The sequence below is a fragment of the Cajanus cajan genome, chromosome 7, assembly GCF_000230855.2.
Source record: "Cajanus cajan strain Asha chromosome 7, NIPB_CcT2T_4, whole genome shotgun sequence".
NCBI lineage: Eukaryota > Viridiplantae > Streptophyta > Magnoliopsida > Fabales > Fabaceae > Cajanus > Cajanus cajan.
In genome coordinates, this window is record NC_138523.1 from 14998549 (window position 1) to 15018429 (window position 19881).

Consider the following 19881-nt stretch of genomic DNA (forward strand, 5'->3'; position numbering starts at 1 on the left):
TTTCATTGTTGAGTGGATGCCTAGAGAAGTGGAGAATGTGTCTATAGAGATACAAAACACTCCAAGCCAAAACCAGGAAGGTGTTATGGTGAAGGAGTTGTTGAAGTCCAATGTGTCCAACAAGGAAATATAGAAGAAATTTGGTATTATTGTTGATGTCTCCAACAAGGATGTTAGTTATGCTAATGGAAATGTGAGAACTAGATGTAGCCCTAGGTTTGGGGTGAATTGACGAGAGGTTGTCGAAGCCTCTATCAAACACAAATGTAAAATGAGTTTAAACTTGTAGCACAGTAGTGCCCCAAAGTCGTCTCTCGAGGATCAAAGGAAATTATTTTTATTATATTAGCAGTATTAACAAAATTTTGGAAAAAAGGGGGGGGTTTGGAGTTTGATATAATTTTTAGAACAAGAAGTTGAATAATAAACTTAGATGATAAAAACTTCAACTTGTGGATTTTCGTTCTTTGGATTTATCCTTGGTTCAAAATCTCAATCTCAAATAATAATTAAATTCTTGCATTTAAGTTCAATTAGTTAAGCACCAACAAAACTTAAATAGATTCTTTCCAAACATTATTTGAGTCCATTAGGTTAGGATCAAGCGTCCAATTTTAATCCCTATTTGGTCTCTAAGTCCAAGAATCCAACAAGCCATCCATTGGAGAACTTAATTAATCAATTCTTGCTTGTCCCAAAGTTAACCAATCAAGCGTCAATTAATTTAGGAGATTCTTCAAATGTTTAAGCAAACATGATTCGAGTTAACAAGGTTAGAATTATTCATTCACATTTAATCCCTAGTTAAACTCTAAGTCCTTGAATCGGCAAACAATTAATGAGTCAATCAATTAAGTCCATGAATATTCCTTTGTCTTTCTCAAAATTAATGTAAACAAGCGTCACATAATTCTTGGTCTTGCATTCCTTCTTAAGTCCAATGTAAGTAAGCATCACATAGGTCTTAGTTCAAGGAGTTAATGAGAACGTCTTATGTAATGAATTTAAGTGATCAATTCAAATTCAATTATATAAGCATAAACAAGATAGAAAGATAAAGATAAATTCAATTATTAAGAGTTGAGGATACACAAAATTTTCTTCAAACCTCAAAATCCATTAGAACTTATTACCACAAGCTGAATTAGAAACTTAGCTATCCATAAAATTAAAAGACATTATAACATTAAATAACAAGAAAGACTAAGAAGAAATTGAGAAGAAGAAGAAGAAAGGGAGGTAGAAGAACACCCAAGAGTAACTTATTTGAAGGTGTTTTGGGACATCTTGCAATGGAGAAATGAAGGCCTATTTATAGCCTTCATACAACACATAAAATCTGTAAAATAATGGGAAAAAGTGTAGACAAAACGAAATGGGATGAGTTGTGTAGGTGGTGGGATGATTTGGTGTTGTTGGTGGGATGAGTTGGATTCCATATTCTTTTCCGCACCGATTATTGATCACCGAATTTGGCCTTCTAGATGATCGAAGTTGCCAACGGCGCCTTCTGCAAAGTTTTAGGTCTTTGTCTCAGCTTTCCAGGGCCACCAAGTTTGCTCCATTTGGATCACCACAGCCCAAGTTATGGCCTGAAAACCGAGACATGTTCATCAGCCCAAAAACAGCAAAATTTAGAATAATAATTCCCAACTATCCAATTAGGCCCAACAACACACATATCTATCTAAATCCTATAATTAGCCATGGATGGAATGTAAAATAGCTAAATTAAAGGAAAAGATACATATCAAATCATGATTTATCAAATACCCCCACACTTAGCTTTTTGCACTCCTGGGCAAAATCATGAAAGCAAAGTAGAGAACAATTCCAAAGATAGAAAGAAATATAGACATCAATACACACAAGAAAACAAACAGATTTACGCAATCCTCAATGAATCCTGGGAAAAGAAAAGGAGTAGACAATATCCAACACAAAAAGAGTCAGAGAAACTAGACACTTATGGAAATTATCCAAGCATTTCAAGGCATGGCAAGATAATTAATCAGCTCAAGAGGTGAATCAAAAGCAATAGAACCTCACAAGATGCACTATATTACTGTATCTCTCAAATGTCCAGGCAACTGTATACTCTCAAAGCACTCATGAAAAACAAGCAACAGATAGATTTGGCAAGCCTCTAAAATCAATGCCCAATAAACATGCACAAAAGGATCATAAGGTCTTTTCAGGGTTGTAATAAGGACAAGGTGGGATAAAATTTAGGATAAGTAGCTATAAACCAGAGGAACTATAGGAGCAATGGGGAATAAGTATGAAATAAGCATAAGAGCAAACCCAAAAATTGCTAATACACCTCCAACACCAATTATTTTCCTTTTCCTCAAACAAATTTTTTTTTTTTTGTTTTGTTTTGTTTTGTTTTTTTTTGTTTTTTTTTTTTTTTTTTCACACATCATGAAACACTAAGACATATACAACAGGAAGAATTAACTAGCCAAAATTTAATAACCAATGATACATCCCTTACTTATTCAAGAATTTATTCCCAAAACTATTCCAAAGCTCCAAAATTCCCTAAGGTTAAGGTGATCTTGGTTTTTCACTTAAGGCTTGTAATGAGCTTCAAACAAAGAAGGGTAAATAGGCTTAGCAGGGGTTATCAAAGGAGTTAATTCAAGGTAGGCTTATTTGGCTAGAGGCTTATAGGAACAAAAATGCCTTAATCATATCCATACATGCATGTGAATCAAGAAGTATCAAATAGAGTCAAGACAAGGCAACTGTGCAAGTAATCAAGAGGCATATCACACAAGAAAGAATAGAGAATGGCTTAATTCCTCACACAGGGTATATCTGTCACCTTCAATTCAACCTCTCAAACCTCATAATCAACTTTACAAGCATAGAAAGACAGGGATTTCAATCCATGTAACATCAAGTAACTCATATCTTAGAGTGAAGCAAGTGCCTAAAAACTATCAAAACCCAGAAATCAAAGAGAAACATGCAAAACTTTACATAACAACCAAACATAAAACCCAAAATAACAAAAACATATAACGAATAATCCCCCCCACACTTAAATCTCACATTGTTGATGTTGTGTATTTTACTCGTATTTTAGCACTTTAATTCACAAGAATTCATAGCATAATCATGCATATCTTTCATGTTTTTAATAAATTTTTATATCATTTTCCTATTTTATGCTTTTCTTGGTATGTGTTGTGTTTTCTCTGAGCAGGATCAAGATTTAAGAATTAAAGAGGAAATGCTGAGCTACAGGGAAAATCACGGCCGTGATTCTAAATCACGCCCGTGATTCACCAGAGAAAATCACGGCCGTGACTCCCAATCACACCCGTGAACGCCACTGACCCTTCATAGATGTGCTCCAGAGAAGATCACGATCGTGATTCTCAGTCACGGCCGTGATTCACTTCGCGTCCCAGCTTTTTAAGTTTTATGTTTTATTTTTATTTTATCTTTGTAATTTTTATCTTGGTAGTTTTACCTTTTTATCCTTTTAGGTTATAAATTAGATGAGGTTAGCCTAGAACGGGGATTTTTGTTTCGGAGACAGTTTTTTAGTTTTTGACACTTGGAGAAGGTTGGGTGCCTGTGCCATCGACTCTAAGGTTTGCTTTTCTTTTATTCTTTTTTTTCTTGGAGAACTACTATGAACTCCTGTGAGTAGTTTCCCTTTTTCTGGGATCAGGGCTTAGCCTCTGAGAACCTCTTTATTAATGCATTATTCAGTTTCTTAATTTTATTCCAATTCTTGATCTGTTCTTTTATATTTTATATATGAACTTTAATATTATTGTTTTCATAATAACATTAATTAAGGATGAACTGAGAGGAGAACTTGATTATAATTATGATAAACAATTAATCTTAATTTTCATAATCATAGATAATTAGGGATGAACTGAGAGGAGAACCTAATTATCGGAACCTAAAGGAACAGACTTGAGTGTTAAATCACGAGAGTTGATTTAAGCTTTCGAGGAGCAATAGATTAACAAAGATCTTAATGGGTTTAATTGAACGTAATTACCACGAGAGTAGAGATTAATTTTAATTAAACACGTCCTCGTAGCCTGAGAAGGTGCAAGGATTAAATTAGGTTAAGACTACCTTCAAGATGGAATAGAATTAATTAATGAAAATAATAATTCAATAATGTTGGAACTCTTTGTGCGAACCCTAGATTCCCGGAAATCTCCTTATCTTATCTTAAAGTTTTATCTTATTCATTAATTGCATTACTATCTCTTTTACCATCGAATCTGATCTTATCATCTCAAAACAAAATTTCTATCTGTTTTAAAATTCAAATTAAAATACTAGTAATTCTAGGTCAAACACGTAGTCCTTGTGATTCGATATTTATTACTTGACGACAACCGTACACTTGCGGTTTTCCACACATCAAGTTTTTGGCGCCGTTGCCGGGGACTACGTCTCTTGATTTAAATTACAATTATTTTAATTCGATTTTTTTTAAATAAAAAAAAATTAAATAAATAAATATTTTTTTTTTTAGTGTTTACTTCTCCAATTCAGATTTCACGGGTCACTTTCTTTTTTTTTTGCAGTGCCTTAGGGTTAATGCAAAAGAGATCTCTACGTCTTGGGAAACCAACACCACTTGATCCTGAGATTGAAAGAACTCTCCTGAGAAGGAAAAGAAACCTTTCTAGAGAATTTGACATGGCTGCACAACGAGATAATTTACCGCTTCGGGATTACTCTGCACCCGTAGCTCGTGGGATACCTGGAGGGGAGATGCAAACTGGAGCTACTGTACCAGCTTCTCTGGTGAATATGCTCAAACAGAACACCTTTGGAGGACTACCATCAGAAGATCCTAATGACCACTTAGAGGGGTTCTTGGAAATCTGTGAGACCCAGCAATTTGATGATGAAGTTTCTGATGGAATGCGACTCCGCTTATTCTCACTCACCTTGAGAGATAAGGCAAAGGTGTGGCTAAGAACAGTGCCTAGAGAAAAGATAGCAACTTGGGAATTATGTGAAAGAGCTTTTCTAGAGAAATTCTTTCCTCCTTCTAAAACTAAAGAATTGAGGAAGAAAATCACTAATTTCCAACAAGGCACTGGAGAGACTATTTATGAAGCATGGGAGCGGTTCAAAGGATATCTTCAAGCATGCCCACAACATGGCTTCAACCGTTGGCTTACCATCCAATTTTTCTTTGAAGGATTGGACCAACAAAGCACCATGATATTAGACTCAGCAGCTGGAGGATCTTTCATGGGGAAACCTATTAATGACTGCATGATTATTTTGGAAAATGTAGCCTCAAATCACAGCCAATACAGTGAAAGAGAAGTCACAGCAAGGAAAGGAACTCCGGGGCGATATGAAGTGAACAATATTGAGTTACTCTTAGCAAAATTTGATACTCTTAATCAAAGATTAGACAAGATGGAAAAAGCTAAGGTTAATTCAGTGGCTACAAATCAAGTATGTGACCTTTGTACGGAACAAGGGCACACTGCAGTAGATTGTACCTCAATTTTTACTGGAGAAAAAGAAGATACTACTGAACAGGTGGCAGCTTCTCATAATTTCTATGACACTCCTCGAAGAGAGAAGAGTAATCCATATTCCAACACATACAACCCTGGTTGGAAGAATCATCCTAACTTTTCTTGGAAGAATAACCCAGTTCAAGGAACTAGCAATCAGCAACCTAATTTCCGTCCGTCCAATCACTTCATTAATGGGGAAGGAAATCCAGTACAGACACCCTCAATTCAACAAAGTGTTTCAAGATTAGAAAACCTTATGGAGAATTTTGTCACTAATCAAAAACAGACCAATGATTCAATGGCAAATTCTATTCAAAACCTTGCTGTCAAGGTTGAGAATATTACTCTCCACAACAAGATGCTGGAAAATCAAATTGCACAGTTGATGCCTAGTTCAAACAATTCTCCAGGTAAGTTCCCAGGTAAAACAGTTGCAAACCCAGCTGAAAATGTTAATGCTGTTACTTTAAGGAGTGGGAAGAAATTAGACAGACCTGTGTCTAATCAAAATGATAATATTGAGATTGATGAAGACGCTTCTCCTATGGTTGAAAAACCTGAAAAAGAGAGATTAGAAAAAGAAAAAGTATCTTCATCAAAGCCTCAAACTGTTTATCACCCTCCAATTCCTTTTCCTCAAAGGTTAGCAAGGACTAAACTTGATAGACAATTTGAAAATTTTTTAAATATGATCAAACAAGTGTATGTAAACATTCCATTTGTAGAAGCTCTACAACAGATGCCTACATATGCTAAATTTCTTAAGGATCTTTTAGCTAACCGAAGGAAATTGGATGATAGAGAGACTGTTACATTGATCCATCATAATTTGCCCAAAAAACTTAAGGATCCTGGTAGTTTCTCTATACCTTGTCTCATTGGAAATCTAAGGTTTGAAAAAGCCTTATGTGACCTTGGGGCAAGTATCAGTTTAATGCCTTTATCAATTTGCAAGAAATTAGATATGGGAGAATTAAAGCCTACAGCAATGTCAATCCAGTTAGCAGATAGATCTATAAAATATCCCATAGGAATTTTAGAAGATGTTCCAGTTAAGATAGGTAAATTTTTAATTCCGGGAGATTTTGTTGTTTTAGAAATGGAAGAGGACAAACAAATACCAATCATACTAGGTAGACCATTTTTGGCTATAGCAGGCGTGATAGTAGATGTCAAACATGGAAAATTGTCCTTATCCATTAATGATGAAACAATGGAATTTAATATTGCTAAATCTGTTAGACAACCTTCTCTTGAAAATATTTGCTGCAGGGTTGATATATTGCCTAAAGACATGGAGGAAGAAGTCATGAGATCTATTTTGAGGGATCCCTTGGAGAATTTTCTAGTTGGAGGAAAGCACATAGATCTTGAGGGGATTCAACCTAATTATGCTTGCTTGATCGATTCAAGTCCCCCGTGTAAAGAAAAAGATCCTCTAGTAGAAAGTCTTCTTGAGTCTTCAACAGATTGGCAAGAAGAAAACTCTCCAAAGTTATAACTTAAACCACTTCCTTCATCTTTAAGGTATGAGTTTTTGGGGGCTAATTCCACTTATCCAGTCATAGTAAATTCAGCTTTAAATGAAAAAGAAACTGAAAAACTTCTCAATGAGTTGAGAAAATTTAGAAAAGTTATTGGATATACTATGGCTGATATAAAGGGAATTAGTTCTTCATTTTGTATGCATCGCATCTTCTTGGAGGAAGGATCCAAACCTTCTGTTGAAGCTCAAAGAAGACTAAATCCCAAGATGAAAGAAGAGGTAAAGAAAGAAATTTTGAAATTATTGGATGCTAAGGTAATTTATGCTATATCTGATAGTCCTTGGGTAAGTCCAGTTCATGTGGTTCCTAAGAAAGGTGGGATGACAGTAGTTAAAAATGATAATAATGAATTAATTCCCACAAGAACTGTGACTGGGTGGCGTATGTGTGTTGATTATAGAAAATTAAATAATGCCACTAGAAAGGATCACTTTCCCTTACCTTTTATTGATCAAATGCTTGAAAGGTTAGCAATGCATTCATACTTTTGTTATTTGGACGGATACTCCGGTTTTCATCAAATCCCTATTCATCCATTAGACCAAGAGAAAACTACTTTTACATGTCCCTATGGTACTTTTGCTTATAGGAGAATGCCTTTTGGCCTATGTAATGCACCTGCTACCTTTCAAAGATGTATGACTGCAATCTTTAGTGATTTATTAGAAAAAGAGATGGAAGTTTTCATGGATGACTTTTCAGTTTATGGTATTTCCTTTGATGACTGTCTATTAAATCTAACTAAAGTATTGCAGCGTTGCTCTGAAGTGAATTTAGTCTTAAATTGGGAAAAATGTCATTTTATGGTACAAGAAGGAATTGTCTTAGGACACCTAATATCTGGGAGAGGAATTGAGGTAGATAGAGCAAAAATAGAAGTAATTGATAAATTGCCTCTTCCAATTGATGTTAAAGGTGTTAGAAGTTTCTTAGGGCATGCTGGTTTCTACCGAAGGTTTATTAAAGATTTTTCAAAAATCTCTAAACCATTATCTAATCTACTTGTGAAAGAGGTACCTTTTAACTTTGATGTTTCTTGTAAGAATGCATTCTACAGGTTGAAAGAAGCTCTCACTACAGCTCCTATTCTGCAAACTCCTGACTGGAGCCTTCCTTTTGAAATCATGTGTGATGCAAGTGACTATGCTATAGGAGCTGTATTGGGACAAAGAAAGGACAAGAAGGTTCATGCTATATACTATGCCAGCAAGACTCTTGATGAAGCCCAAGCCAATTATGCAACAACAGAAAAAGAATTGTTAGCAGTCGTCTATGCTTTTGAAAAGTTCAGATCTTATCTTGTGGGGTCTAAGGTTATTGTTTACACAGATCACTCTGCCCTAAAGTATCTTTTTAATAAAAAGGATGCTAAACCTAGGCTCCTCAGATGGATTCTCCTTTTACAAGAATTTGATTTAGAGATTGTGGACAGAAAGGGAGTAGAAAATGTAGTAGCTGATCATCTCTCTCGACTTCCACAAGACCAAGCAACAAAGGAGGAACTCCCTATTAATGACAGCTTCCCAGACGAAAAGCTTTTAGCAGTTGTTGTGAAAAACAGTCCCTGGTATGCAGATTATGTGAATTACTTAGCATGTGGAGTCCTTCCTGAAGACTTTAATTATCAACAAAAGAAGAAATTCTTTAGTGACCTTAACAGCTTTATTTGGGATGAACCTTACCTATATAAGAGGTGTAGAGATGGTATCTACAGAAGGTGTATCTCAGAAGAAGCAGCTCCTCACATCATTCACTCATGTCATTCTTCCGCATATGGAGGGCATGCTAGTACGTCAAAAACTGCAGCTAAAATTCTACAATCTGGTTTTTACTGGCCAAACTTATTTAAGGATACTTGGAAGATGGTAAATTCTTGTGACCAATGCCAAAGATCAGGGAATATATCCAGGAAACATGAAATGCCATTAAATGGGATTTTAGAAGTAGAAATTTTTGATGTATGGGGAGTAGATTACATGGGACCATTCCCTAGTTCTAAAGGTTACAAGTTCATATTAGTTGCAGTTGATTATGTGTCCAAGTGGGTAGAAGCGATTCCCGCTCAAACGAGTGATTCAAATACTGTCATTAAACTCTTCAAAAGAATTATATTTCCAAGATTTGGGGTCCCAAGAGCTGTGATCAGTGATGGAGGCTCACATTTTATTGAAAGAAAGTTTGAATCTCTCTTAAAAAAGTATGGAGTCACTCACAAGGTTGGTACACCTTATCACCCTCAAACAAGTGGACAGGTAGAAATACCCAACAGAGAAATCAAAAAGATTCTTGAGAAGACTGTATCTACAACAAGAAAGGACTGGTCTTTAAGATTAGATGAAGCTCTTTGGGCCTACAGGAGTGCTTACAAAACACCTATTGGCATGTCTCCATTTAGGCTGATTTATGGCAAATCTTGCCATCTTCCTGTAGAGCTAGAACACAAGGCTTTGTGGGCAACAAAATACTTCAACTATGACCTAAAGGATACTGGAGAAAAAAGGAAATTGGAACTCAATGAGCTTGATGAAATCAGATTAGACTCATATGAAAATGCTAAGATTTACAAAGAAAGAACAAAGAGGTGGCATGACAAGCATATACATAGAAGAGAATTCAAGCAAGGGGACTCGGTGCTATTATTTAATTCCAGACTCGGATTGTTTCCTGGAAAATTGAAGTCAAGATGGTCAGGGCCTTTTACAGTTCAAAAAGTATATCCCTATGGAGCTGTAGAAATCAGAAACGATAAAGGCGACATATTCAAGGTCAATGCACAGAGATTGAAGTTATATTTCCATGGGGAACACTTAGAAAAATTATACTCTATGGTTCTTCAGGAACCTACTCAAGTTTCTTAAAAAAAAAAATAATAATAATAATAATAATAAAATAAAATTTCAGAGTTCCAGAGAGAATCACGACCGTGATTCTAAATCACGGGCGTGATCTTCTCTGGAAAATTTTTGGAAAACCCCAGAGAGAATCACGACCGTGATTATAAATCACGGGCGTGATCTTCTCTGGAAAATTTTTGGAAAACCCCAGAGAGAATCACGACCGTGATTATAAATCACGGGCGTGATCTCCTCTGTTTGAATTTTTGAAAACTCACAAAGAGAATCACGGCCGTGATTTCCAATCACGCCCGTGATTCCCTGCTGACGCTCAACAGATACAACCCGTGATTTTTGAAATTCCCCTTTCCCTTATATATTTTTCCCCCTCCTTTTACATTCTCACTTCTCTCAAACTTACGAACTCTGCCCATTCTCTCTTTTCTTCTCTCCCAAACCCTAGCTTCTCACTTCTTCTTCCTCTTCTTCCCTCTTCCTCCCACATTCACTCCTTCCGTTCATCCATGGCTCCCAAGCGCACCCGTACCGTTGGTTCGTCCTCCACCGCTTCCGATACCCACAGTTACGAGGAAGAAGCAAGTGAAATTCCGCACCTTCCTCCGAGGTTCTATCGGAACGATGAACAGCGTGAGCGGAACGAGGTATTACGCTTCCGCACTATCCATCCTACCAGGTATCTCGACTTCCCATTTATTCGTAAGTTGGGTTTACGTGCTGATATCAATTTCATGTTAACTAACATTGGGTGGACAACCTTTGCTACCATGCATAATGATGTTGTTTATCCTCGACTAGTTCTTGAGTTCTTGAGCTCTCTCCACACGGAAATATTATCTGGGCCAAATTGTTCTGAAGGTTTGATTTCTTTCCGTATGTTTAACCAAGAACACGAATTAACCCTGGCTCAGTTCAATAATATTTTTGGATTTCCCACTGGAGGGAGCACGAGAACCCCAAGTTCTTTCAACCCTGGTTCTTTTTGGTATAGTTTGACAGGTACAAGTAATTGGGTCGCTGGAAAATGTAATTCCTCTGCTTTCCGCCATCCCGCCATCCGTATTATGCACCGCTTTATTGCCTCTACTGTTTTGGCCCGAGGTGATTCTGAAGGAAAGGTTCGTTTGAGCGACCTTTTACTTTTATGGGCTATGATGGAAAACAGAGAGGAGCCTATTGATTCTGGCAGTCATTTGGCACGACAGTTCCAGAGTATTTCCAATACCAGCCACGGTGCGATTGTGAATGGCGGCCTCATTACCACTATAGCCAAACACCTTGGCTATCACGCTTGGCTGGACCAGTTAGAACCACTCCCTGGAAGCCGTACTATTAATTTTGCTACTTGCTCTTCTATGAACTGCATTGCGAAAGATGAAGATGATAAATATTACTTTGTAGTAACCCAGTCGGGAGTGCACCACCAGTTACCAAATCCAACATACACCGTGAAGAACCGGGCTACACGGCAGTTTCCACTGGAGCCATTAGAGGACCTACCTCCAGCAGCTGAGGAAGCGGCTCCTGCAGATGAGGAAGCAGCTCCTGAACAACCCCCTCTACATCCTGGACCTGAGGTGGACAATGCTGCTATCCTGGCAGCTATTCAATCAATGGATAACCGGCTGAAACAAATGGATGAACGCCAGCAGCATTATAATTACATGGTTGATCAAATGTATCAATGGCACATTCAACGGTATCCAGATGATTTTCCACCACAGTGAGATCTTTCTTATTCCTTATTTTACTCTGTTGCTTAGGGACAAGCATTCCTTTCTGTTGTGGGTTGGTTGCATATTCATGCATTTTATAATTTTGTCAAAATAATCTATCATGCATTCATTAGCTCTTTGCTTCGGGACAAGCAAATCTTTAAGTTTGGGGTTAGGAGGATGTACGCATTTCATTCATTCATGCAAAATTTCAAAATAAAAAAAAAAAAATCATGCATATATACATATTCAGTTAATCCCAGCTTGAATTTGTGTTTGAAAAGTAAATATTTTTAATGAAATTGTTCGTCTTTGAAAACACTAAATGTGATGAATTGAATCTTGAAGTCTCAGAACAAAAGGTTGAAAAATTAGCTGGTTTTGTGGCTAGCACTTGGTTCTTAGTATTGAGGCTTGAAATGATCGAGAATTATAAAAATAGTCTCTTGAAGATAAATTCTTTTTAATTCGTGCTTAAAAGCTTTTGGGGGGTAATAAAAAAAAAAAAATCACCTAGCACCCCTTTGAGGTCATAGGTTAGAGGGAGAATATTCTTAACCTTAGAAAACTAAGGGAACTAATTAGCTACTGGGGAATTGTTTAGTAAAATAGCTAGACCCCCTTTGAGGCTACGTGTTCTTGAAATTATCATCCTCTCTACACTGATTGGCTACTGGGGAAATGTTTTAGGTGAGACAAAAACAAAAATAAAAATATTACCCCTATTTGTGTCACAAGAATTGAAAAATTATTTCTGTTAAATTATCTTCGTTTGACTAATGAGCTTTACAAGATTTGACATCATGAAACTCTTAGAAACTAAGAGTTGGCGCTAGTAATGAAAGATTAAGACTCTAATTGGACCTTGTGAGACTAAGAGTGAAGATTTTAAATGCTCAGTTAATTCTTGATGATTTTTTTTTTCAAAGTGCTAATTATTGTTTGAGGACAAACAAAAGTTCAAGTTTGGGGTTATTTGATGTTGTGTATTTTACTCGTATTTTAGCACTTTAATTCACAAGAATTCATAGCATAATCATGCATATCTTTCATGTTTTTAATAAATTTTTATATCATTTTCCTATTTTATGCTTTTCTTGGTATGTGTTGTGTTTTCTCTGAGCAGGATCAAGATTTAAGAATTAAAGAGGAAATGCTGAGCTACAGGGAAAATCACGGCCGTGATTCTAAATCACGCCCGTGATTCACCAGAGAAAATCACGGCCGTGACTCCCAATCACACCCATGAACGCCACTGACCCTTCATAGATGTGCTCCAGAGAAGATCACGGTCGTGATTCTCAGTCACGGCCGTGATTCACTTCGCGTCCCAGCTTTTTAAGTTTTATGTTTTATTTTTATTTTATCTTTGTAATTTTTATCTTGGTAGTTTTACCTTTTTACCCTTTTAGGTTATAAATTAGATGAGGTTAGCCTAGAACAGGGATTTTTGTTTCGGAGACAGTTTTTTAGTTTTTGACACTTGGAGAAGGTTGGGTGCCTGTGCCATCGACTCTAAGGTTTGCTTTTCTTTTATTCTTTTTTTTCTTGGAGAACTACTATGAACTCCTGTGAGTAGTTTCCCTTTTTCTGGGATCAGGGCTTAGCCTCTGAGAACCTCTTTATTAATGCATTATTCAGTTTCTTAATTTTATTCCAATTCTTGATCTGTTCTTTTATATTTTATATATGAACTTTAATATTATTGTTTTCATAATAACATTAATTAAGGATGAACTGAGAGGAGAACTTGATTATAATTATGATAAACAATTAATCTTAATTTTCATAATCATAGATAATTAGGGATGAACTGAGAGGAGAACCTAATTATCGGAACCTAAAGGAACAGACTTGAGTGTTAAATCACGAGAGTTGATTTAAGCTTTCGAGGAGCAATAGATTAACAAAGATCTTAATGGGTTTAATTGAACGTAATTACCACGAGAGTAGAGATTAATTTTAATTAAACACATCCTCGTAGCCTGAGAAGGTGCAAGGATTAAATTAGGTTAAGACTACCTTCAAGATGGAATAGAATTAATTAATGAAAATAATAATTCAATAATGTTGGAACTCTTTGTGCGAACCCTAGATTCCCGAAAATCTCCTTATCTTATCTTAAAGTTTTATCTTATTCATTAATTGCATTACTATCTCTTTTACCATCGAATCTGATCTTATCATCTCAAAACAAAAATTCTATCTGTTTTAAAATTCAAATTAAAATACTAGTAATTCTAGGTCAAACACGTAGTCCTTGTGATTCGATATTTATTACTTGACGACAACCGTACACTTGCGGTTTTCCATACATCAATTGTCCTCAATGTTATGCAATGTAAATTATGACAAGTGAAATAAAAGGAGAGGATAAATAAGCTCCCTCATTTATGGAGGTTGGAATGGATCATGCAAGCTGAGTTCCTCAACAGTTTGCTCTTGGTATCCTTCACTTGTATGAAAAATTTTTAGTCTGTGGCCATTGACCTTAAATTTATTTTGTGATAATTCACTCTTGATCTCTACTGCTCCATGAGGGAACACATCAGTAACTACAAAAGGTCCTATCCATCTGGAACGAAGCTTTCCGGGCATGAGCTTGAGGCGAGAATTGTAAAGAAGAACTTTTTGTCCAACAGAGAATTCCTTTCTTGATATCATTTTGTCATGGATAATTTTGGTCTTCTCTTTGTACATTTTTGAGTTCTCATAAGCCTCTAACCGAATCTCTTCAAGTTCTTGTAATTGCAACTTTCTTTCCATGCCAGCTTTGTCATAAGCTAAGTTGCATTGTTTTACTGCCCAATATGACTTATGCTCAATTTCCACTGGAAGGTGACATGCTTTACCAAAGACCAATCGAAAAGGTGACATCCCAATTGGTGTTTTGTATGCAGTTCTATAAGCCCACAGAGCATCTTCAAGTCTCTTGCTCCAATCCTTTCTGTTTGGTTGGACTGTTTTCTCCAAAATTTGTTTTATCTCTCGATTTGACACCTCAGCTTGTCCATTTAATTGAGGATGATACGGTGTAGCAGTTTTATGTACAACACCATATTTTCTCAAGAGGCTTTCCAAATTGCGGTTGCAAAAATGCGTCCCTTGATCACTGATGATGGCTCTTGGAATGCCAAATCTGCAGAAAATGTTAGACCTAACAAAATCCACAACAACTTTTGAAATCCCTGTCTTTCTATGCTTGTAAAGTTGATTATGAGGTTTGAGAGGTTGAATTGAAGGTGACAGATATACCCTGTGTGAGGAATTAAGCCATTCTCTATTCTTTCTTGTGTGATATGCCTCTTGATTACTTGCACAGTTGCCTTGTCTTGACTCTATTTGATACTTCTTGATTCACATGCATGTATGGATATGATTAAGGCATTTTTGTTCCTATAAGCCTCTAGCCAAATAAGCCTACCTTGAATTAACTCCTTTGATAACCCCTGCTAAGCCTATTTACCCTTCTTTGTTTGAAGCTCATTACAAGCCTTAAGTGAAAAACCAAGATCACCTTAACCTTAGGGAATTTTGGAGCTTTGGAATAGTTTTGGGAATAAATTCTTGAATAAGTAAGGGATGTATCATTGGTTATTAAATTTTGGCTAGTTAATTCTTCCTGTTGTATATGTCTTAGTGTTTCATGATGTGTGAAAAAAAAAAAAAAAAAACAAAACAAAACAAAACAAAACAAAACAAAACAAAAAAAAAAAAAAAAATTTGTTTGAGGAAAAGGAAAATAATTGGTGTTGGAGGTGTATTAGCAATTTTTGGGTTTGCTCTTATGCTTATTTCATACTTATTCCCCATTGCTCTAATAGTTCCTCTGGTTTATAGCTACTTATCCTAAATTTTATCCCACCTTGTCCTTATTACAACCCTGAAAAGACCTTATGATCCTTTTGTGCATGTTTATTGGGCATTGATTTTAGAGGCTTGCCAAATCTATCTGTTGCTTGTTTTTCATGAGTGCTTTGAGAGTATACAGTTGCCTGGACATTTGAGAGATACAGTAATATAGTGCATCTTGTGAGGTTCTATTGCTTTTGATTCACCTCTTGAGCTGATTAATTATCTTGCCATGCCTTGAAATGCTTGGATAATTTCCATAAGTGTCTAGTTTCTCTGACTCTTTTTGTGTTGGATATTGTCTACTCCTTTTCTTTTCCCAGGATTCATTGAGGATTGCGTAAATCTGTTTGTTTTCTTGTGTGTATTGATGTCTATATTTCTTTCTATCTTTGGAATTGTTCTCTACTTTGCTTTCATGATTTTGCCCAGGAGTGCAAAAAGCTAAGTGTGGGGGTATTTGATAAATCATGATTTGATATGTATCTTTTCCTTTAATTTAGCTATTTTACATTCCATCCATGGCTAATTATAGGATTTAGATAGATATGTGTGTTGTTGGGCCTAATTGGATAGTTGGGAATTATTATTCTAAATTTTGCTGTTTTTGGGCTGATGAACATGTCTCGGTTTTCAGGCCATAACTTGGGCTGTGGTGATCCAAATGGAGCAAACTTGGTGGCCCTGGAAAGCTGAGACAAAGACCTAAAACTTTGCAGAAGGCGCCGTTGGCAACTTCGATCATCTAGAAGGCCAAATTCGGTGATCAATAATCGGTGCGGAAAAGAATATGGAATCCAACTCATCCCACCAACAACACCAAATCATCCCACCACCTACACAACTCATCCCATTTCGTTTTGTCTACACTTTTTCCCATTATTTTACAGTTTTTATGTGTTGTATGAAGGCTATAAATAGGCCTTCATTTCTCCATTGCAAGATGTCCCAAAACACCTTCAAATAAGTTACTCTTGGGTGTTCTTCTACCTCCCTTTCTTCTTCTTCTTCTCAATTTCTTCTTAGTCTTTCTTGTTATTTAATGTTATAATGTCTTTTAATTTTATGGATAGCTAAGTTTCTAATTCAGCTTGTGGTAATAAGTTCTAATGGATTTTGAGGTTTGAAGAAAATTTTGTGTATCCTCAACTCTTAATAATTGAATTTATCTTTATCTTTCTATCTTGTTTATGCTTATATAATTGAATTTGAATTGATCACTTAAATTCATTACATAAGACGTTCTCATTAACTCCTTGAACTAAGACCTATGTGATGCTTACTTACATTGGACTTAAGAAGGAATGCAAGACCAAGAATTATGTGACGCTTGTTTACATTAATTTTGAGAAAGACAAAGGAATATTCATGGACTTAATTGATTGACTCATTAATTGTTTGCCGATTCAAGGACTTAGAGTTTAACTAGGGATTAAATGTGAATGAATAATTCTAACCTTGTTAACTCGAATCATGTTTGCTTAAACATTTGAAGAATCTCCTAAATTAATTGACGCTTGATTGGTTAACTTTGGGACAAGCAAGAATTGATTAATTAAGTTCTCCAATGGATGGCTTGTTGGATTCTTGGACTTAAAGACCAAATAGGGATTAAAATTGGACGCTTGATCCTAACCTAATGGACTCAAATAATGTTTGGAAAGAATCTATTTAAGTTTTGTTGGTGCTTAACTAATTGAACTTAAATGCAAGAATTTAATTATTATTTGAGATTGAGATTTTGAACCAAGGATAAATCCAAAGAACGAAAATCCACAAGTTGAAGTTTTTATCATCTAAGTTTATTATTCAACTTCTTGTTCTAAAAATTATATCAAACTCCAAACCCCCCCCTTTTTTCCAAAATTTTGTTAATACTGCTAATATAATAAAAAGAATTTCCTTTGATCCTCGAGAGACGACTTTGGGGCACTACTGTGCTACAAGTTTAAACTCATTTTACATTTGTGTTTGATAGAGGCTTCGACAACCTCTCGTCAAATTGGCGCCGTTGCCGGGGATTAAAGGTGTCATTTTGTTATATTAGATATCTTTCATTTTATTTTATTTTCATTTTCTCTTTGTATTTTTGTATAGTGTATGACAAGATCTTCTACTAGTCCTTTACTTGATTTGGATCCTGAAATTGAAAGAACACTAAGGATAACTAGAAGAAGACTTTTTAGAAATACTTCTAATAATCAAAACAATAACATGGCTGATAATAGGACACTAAAACAATTGGCTGCACCTGATGTTTCAAATCCACCTTTATGCATTCAATTTTCTGCTGATGAGGATGACTGTGAACTAAAATCAAGTTTAGTTCATTTGTTACCCAAATTTCATGGACTTTCAGGTGAAGATCCCCACAAGCACTTGAAAGAGTTTCATGTTGTATGTTCAACCATGAAACCTGCTGGTAGCAATGAAGAAAGCATAAAGTTGAAAGCATTCCAGTTTTCACTAGTTGATGCAGCCAAGGAGTGGTTGTATTATCTCCCTCCTAAAAGAGTCACATGGGATGAAATGAAGAGACTGTTTCTAGAAAAATACTTTCCTGCTTCTAGAACTGCAGCCATAAGAAAGAGCATATGTGGCATCAAGCAAATGAATGATGAAACACTACATGACTATTGGGAGAGATTCAAGAGGCTATGTGCAAGTTGTCCACAACATCAAATCAGTGAGCAACTTCTAATTCAATACTTTTATGAAGGTCTCCTACCAATGGATAGAAGCATGATCGATGCTGCTAGTGGTGGTGCTCTAATGGATAAAACTCCTGCTGCTGCCAAAGACTTGATTGCAAATATGGCAGCCAACACACAACAATTTGGTGCAACAAGAGGAACTAGTTCAAGGTCAGTAAATGAGGTACAATTATCTAGTACTGAACATCAAAGACTAGAGAATAGATTAGATGAATTGACCTCTTTGGTGCGAGGATTGGCCATGATGAAACAAGCGCCTGCTAAACTCTGTGGCATTTGTGCTTGTCCCTCTCATCCAACTGATGCATTCCCTCAGCTACAAGAAGATAATCCTGAAGAAGTAGCTGCTGTAAATAACTTCCCAAATTCCTCACAACCAAGAAATGACCAAGCCAGAAATAACTTCAATCCCAGATACAATGATCATCCTGGTTTCAGATGGAGCAACAACAACAACCATTTCCAAATAGGCAACCTTTCCAACAAGCTCCAAGGCAGTCAATGCAACAACCACAACAACAACAAAATAACCCTTCCTTGGAGGACCTTGTAAAACAAATGGCTATGCAAAACTTGCAATTCCAACAAAGAACTGATGCTAGCATTCAAAACTTGGAAAAGCAAGTAGGACAAATGGCATCTTCCATAAGCCAACTTCAAGCACAAGGATCAAGTAAGTTGCCTTCTCAAACTATTCCTAATCCTACAGGAAATGTTAGTGCCATCACACTTAGATCTGGAAAGACTGTGGAAGTTAAAAATGATGTGAAACCTGCCACTGCATCTGAGAAATCTGAAAACAAGGAGAAGCAATCTTTCCAGTCAAAGGATGAAGAGCCAAGCATTCCACTACCCTTTCCACAAAGAGTTTTACAAACTAGGAAAGCTGAAGCTGAAAAAGATAAAGAATTGCTTGAGACTTTCAGAAAGGTAGAAGTAAACATTCCTCTGCTAGATGCAATCAAACAAATCCCTAGATATGCCAAATTCTTGAAGGAAATGTGCACCCATAAAAGAAGGCTGAAAGGGAATGAAAAAATAAGTCTGGGAGAGAATGTTTCTGCTATCATTCAACCAATGCCTCAGAAATGCAAGGATCCAGGTACGTTCACTATCCCTTGTACAATAGGTAATTGCATATTTGAAAATGCCATGTTAGACTTAGGTGCATCTATCAATGTCATGCCTATGTCTATCTTTAAATCTTTGGGGCTTGGTCCTTTAATTCCAACTGGTGTGGTGATTCAACTTGCAAATAGAAGTAGTACTTACCCTTCAGGATTAATTGAAGATGTCTTAGTTAGAGTAGGAGAACTAATTTTTCCTGCTGACTTTTATATCCTAGAGATGGAGGGTGAAACTACAACTAAGGTACCAATCATTTTAGGTAGACCTTTTCTTAAAATTGCAAAAACAAAAATAGATGTGCATGCTGGAACTCTTTCCTTAGAGTTTGGTGATAATATAGTCAAGTTCAACATTCTAGATGCCATGAAACACCCTAGGGAAGAACACTCTGTATTTCACATTGATTTGTTGGATTCTTGGACTTAGAGACCAAATAGGGATTAAAATTGGACGCTTGATCCTAACCTAATGGACTCAAATAATGTTCGCTTGAACTTTGGAAAGAATCTATTTAAGTTTTGTTGGTGCTTAACTAATTGAAC

General features: G+C 36.1%; 2 protein-coding genes and 1 non-coding gene across 3 annotated transcripts; 2 read left to right on the top strand and 1 right to left on the bottom strand.

Moving 5' to 3' along the window:
* Window positions 1-5055: 5055 nt before the first annotated feature.
* On the bottom strand, window positions 5056-5162 carry LOC145950197 (small nucleolar RNA R71). The gene has a single exon (XR_014428304.1). It is a non-coding gene; the product is annotated as a small nucleolar RNA R71 (small nucleolar RNA).
* A 12549-nt stretch (window positions 5163-17711) lies between these two features.
* LOC145949849 (uncharacterized) lies at window positions 17712-18764 on the top strand. Its single transcript, XM_083060745.1, has one exon. The coding sequence runs from the start codon at window positions 17712-17714 to the stop codon at window positions 18762-18764; it is 1053 nt and encodes a 350-aa protein (XP_082916871.1).
* A 5-nt stretch (window positions 18765-18769) lies between these two features.
* Window positions 18770-19765, top strand: LOC145949850 (uncharacterized). The gene has a single exon (XM_083060746.1). It carries the CDS (start codon window positions 18770-18772, stop codon window positions 19763-19765), a length of 996 nt encoding a protein of 331 aa, XP_082916872.1.
* Window positions 19766-19881: the final 116 nt, after the last annotated feature.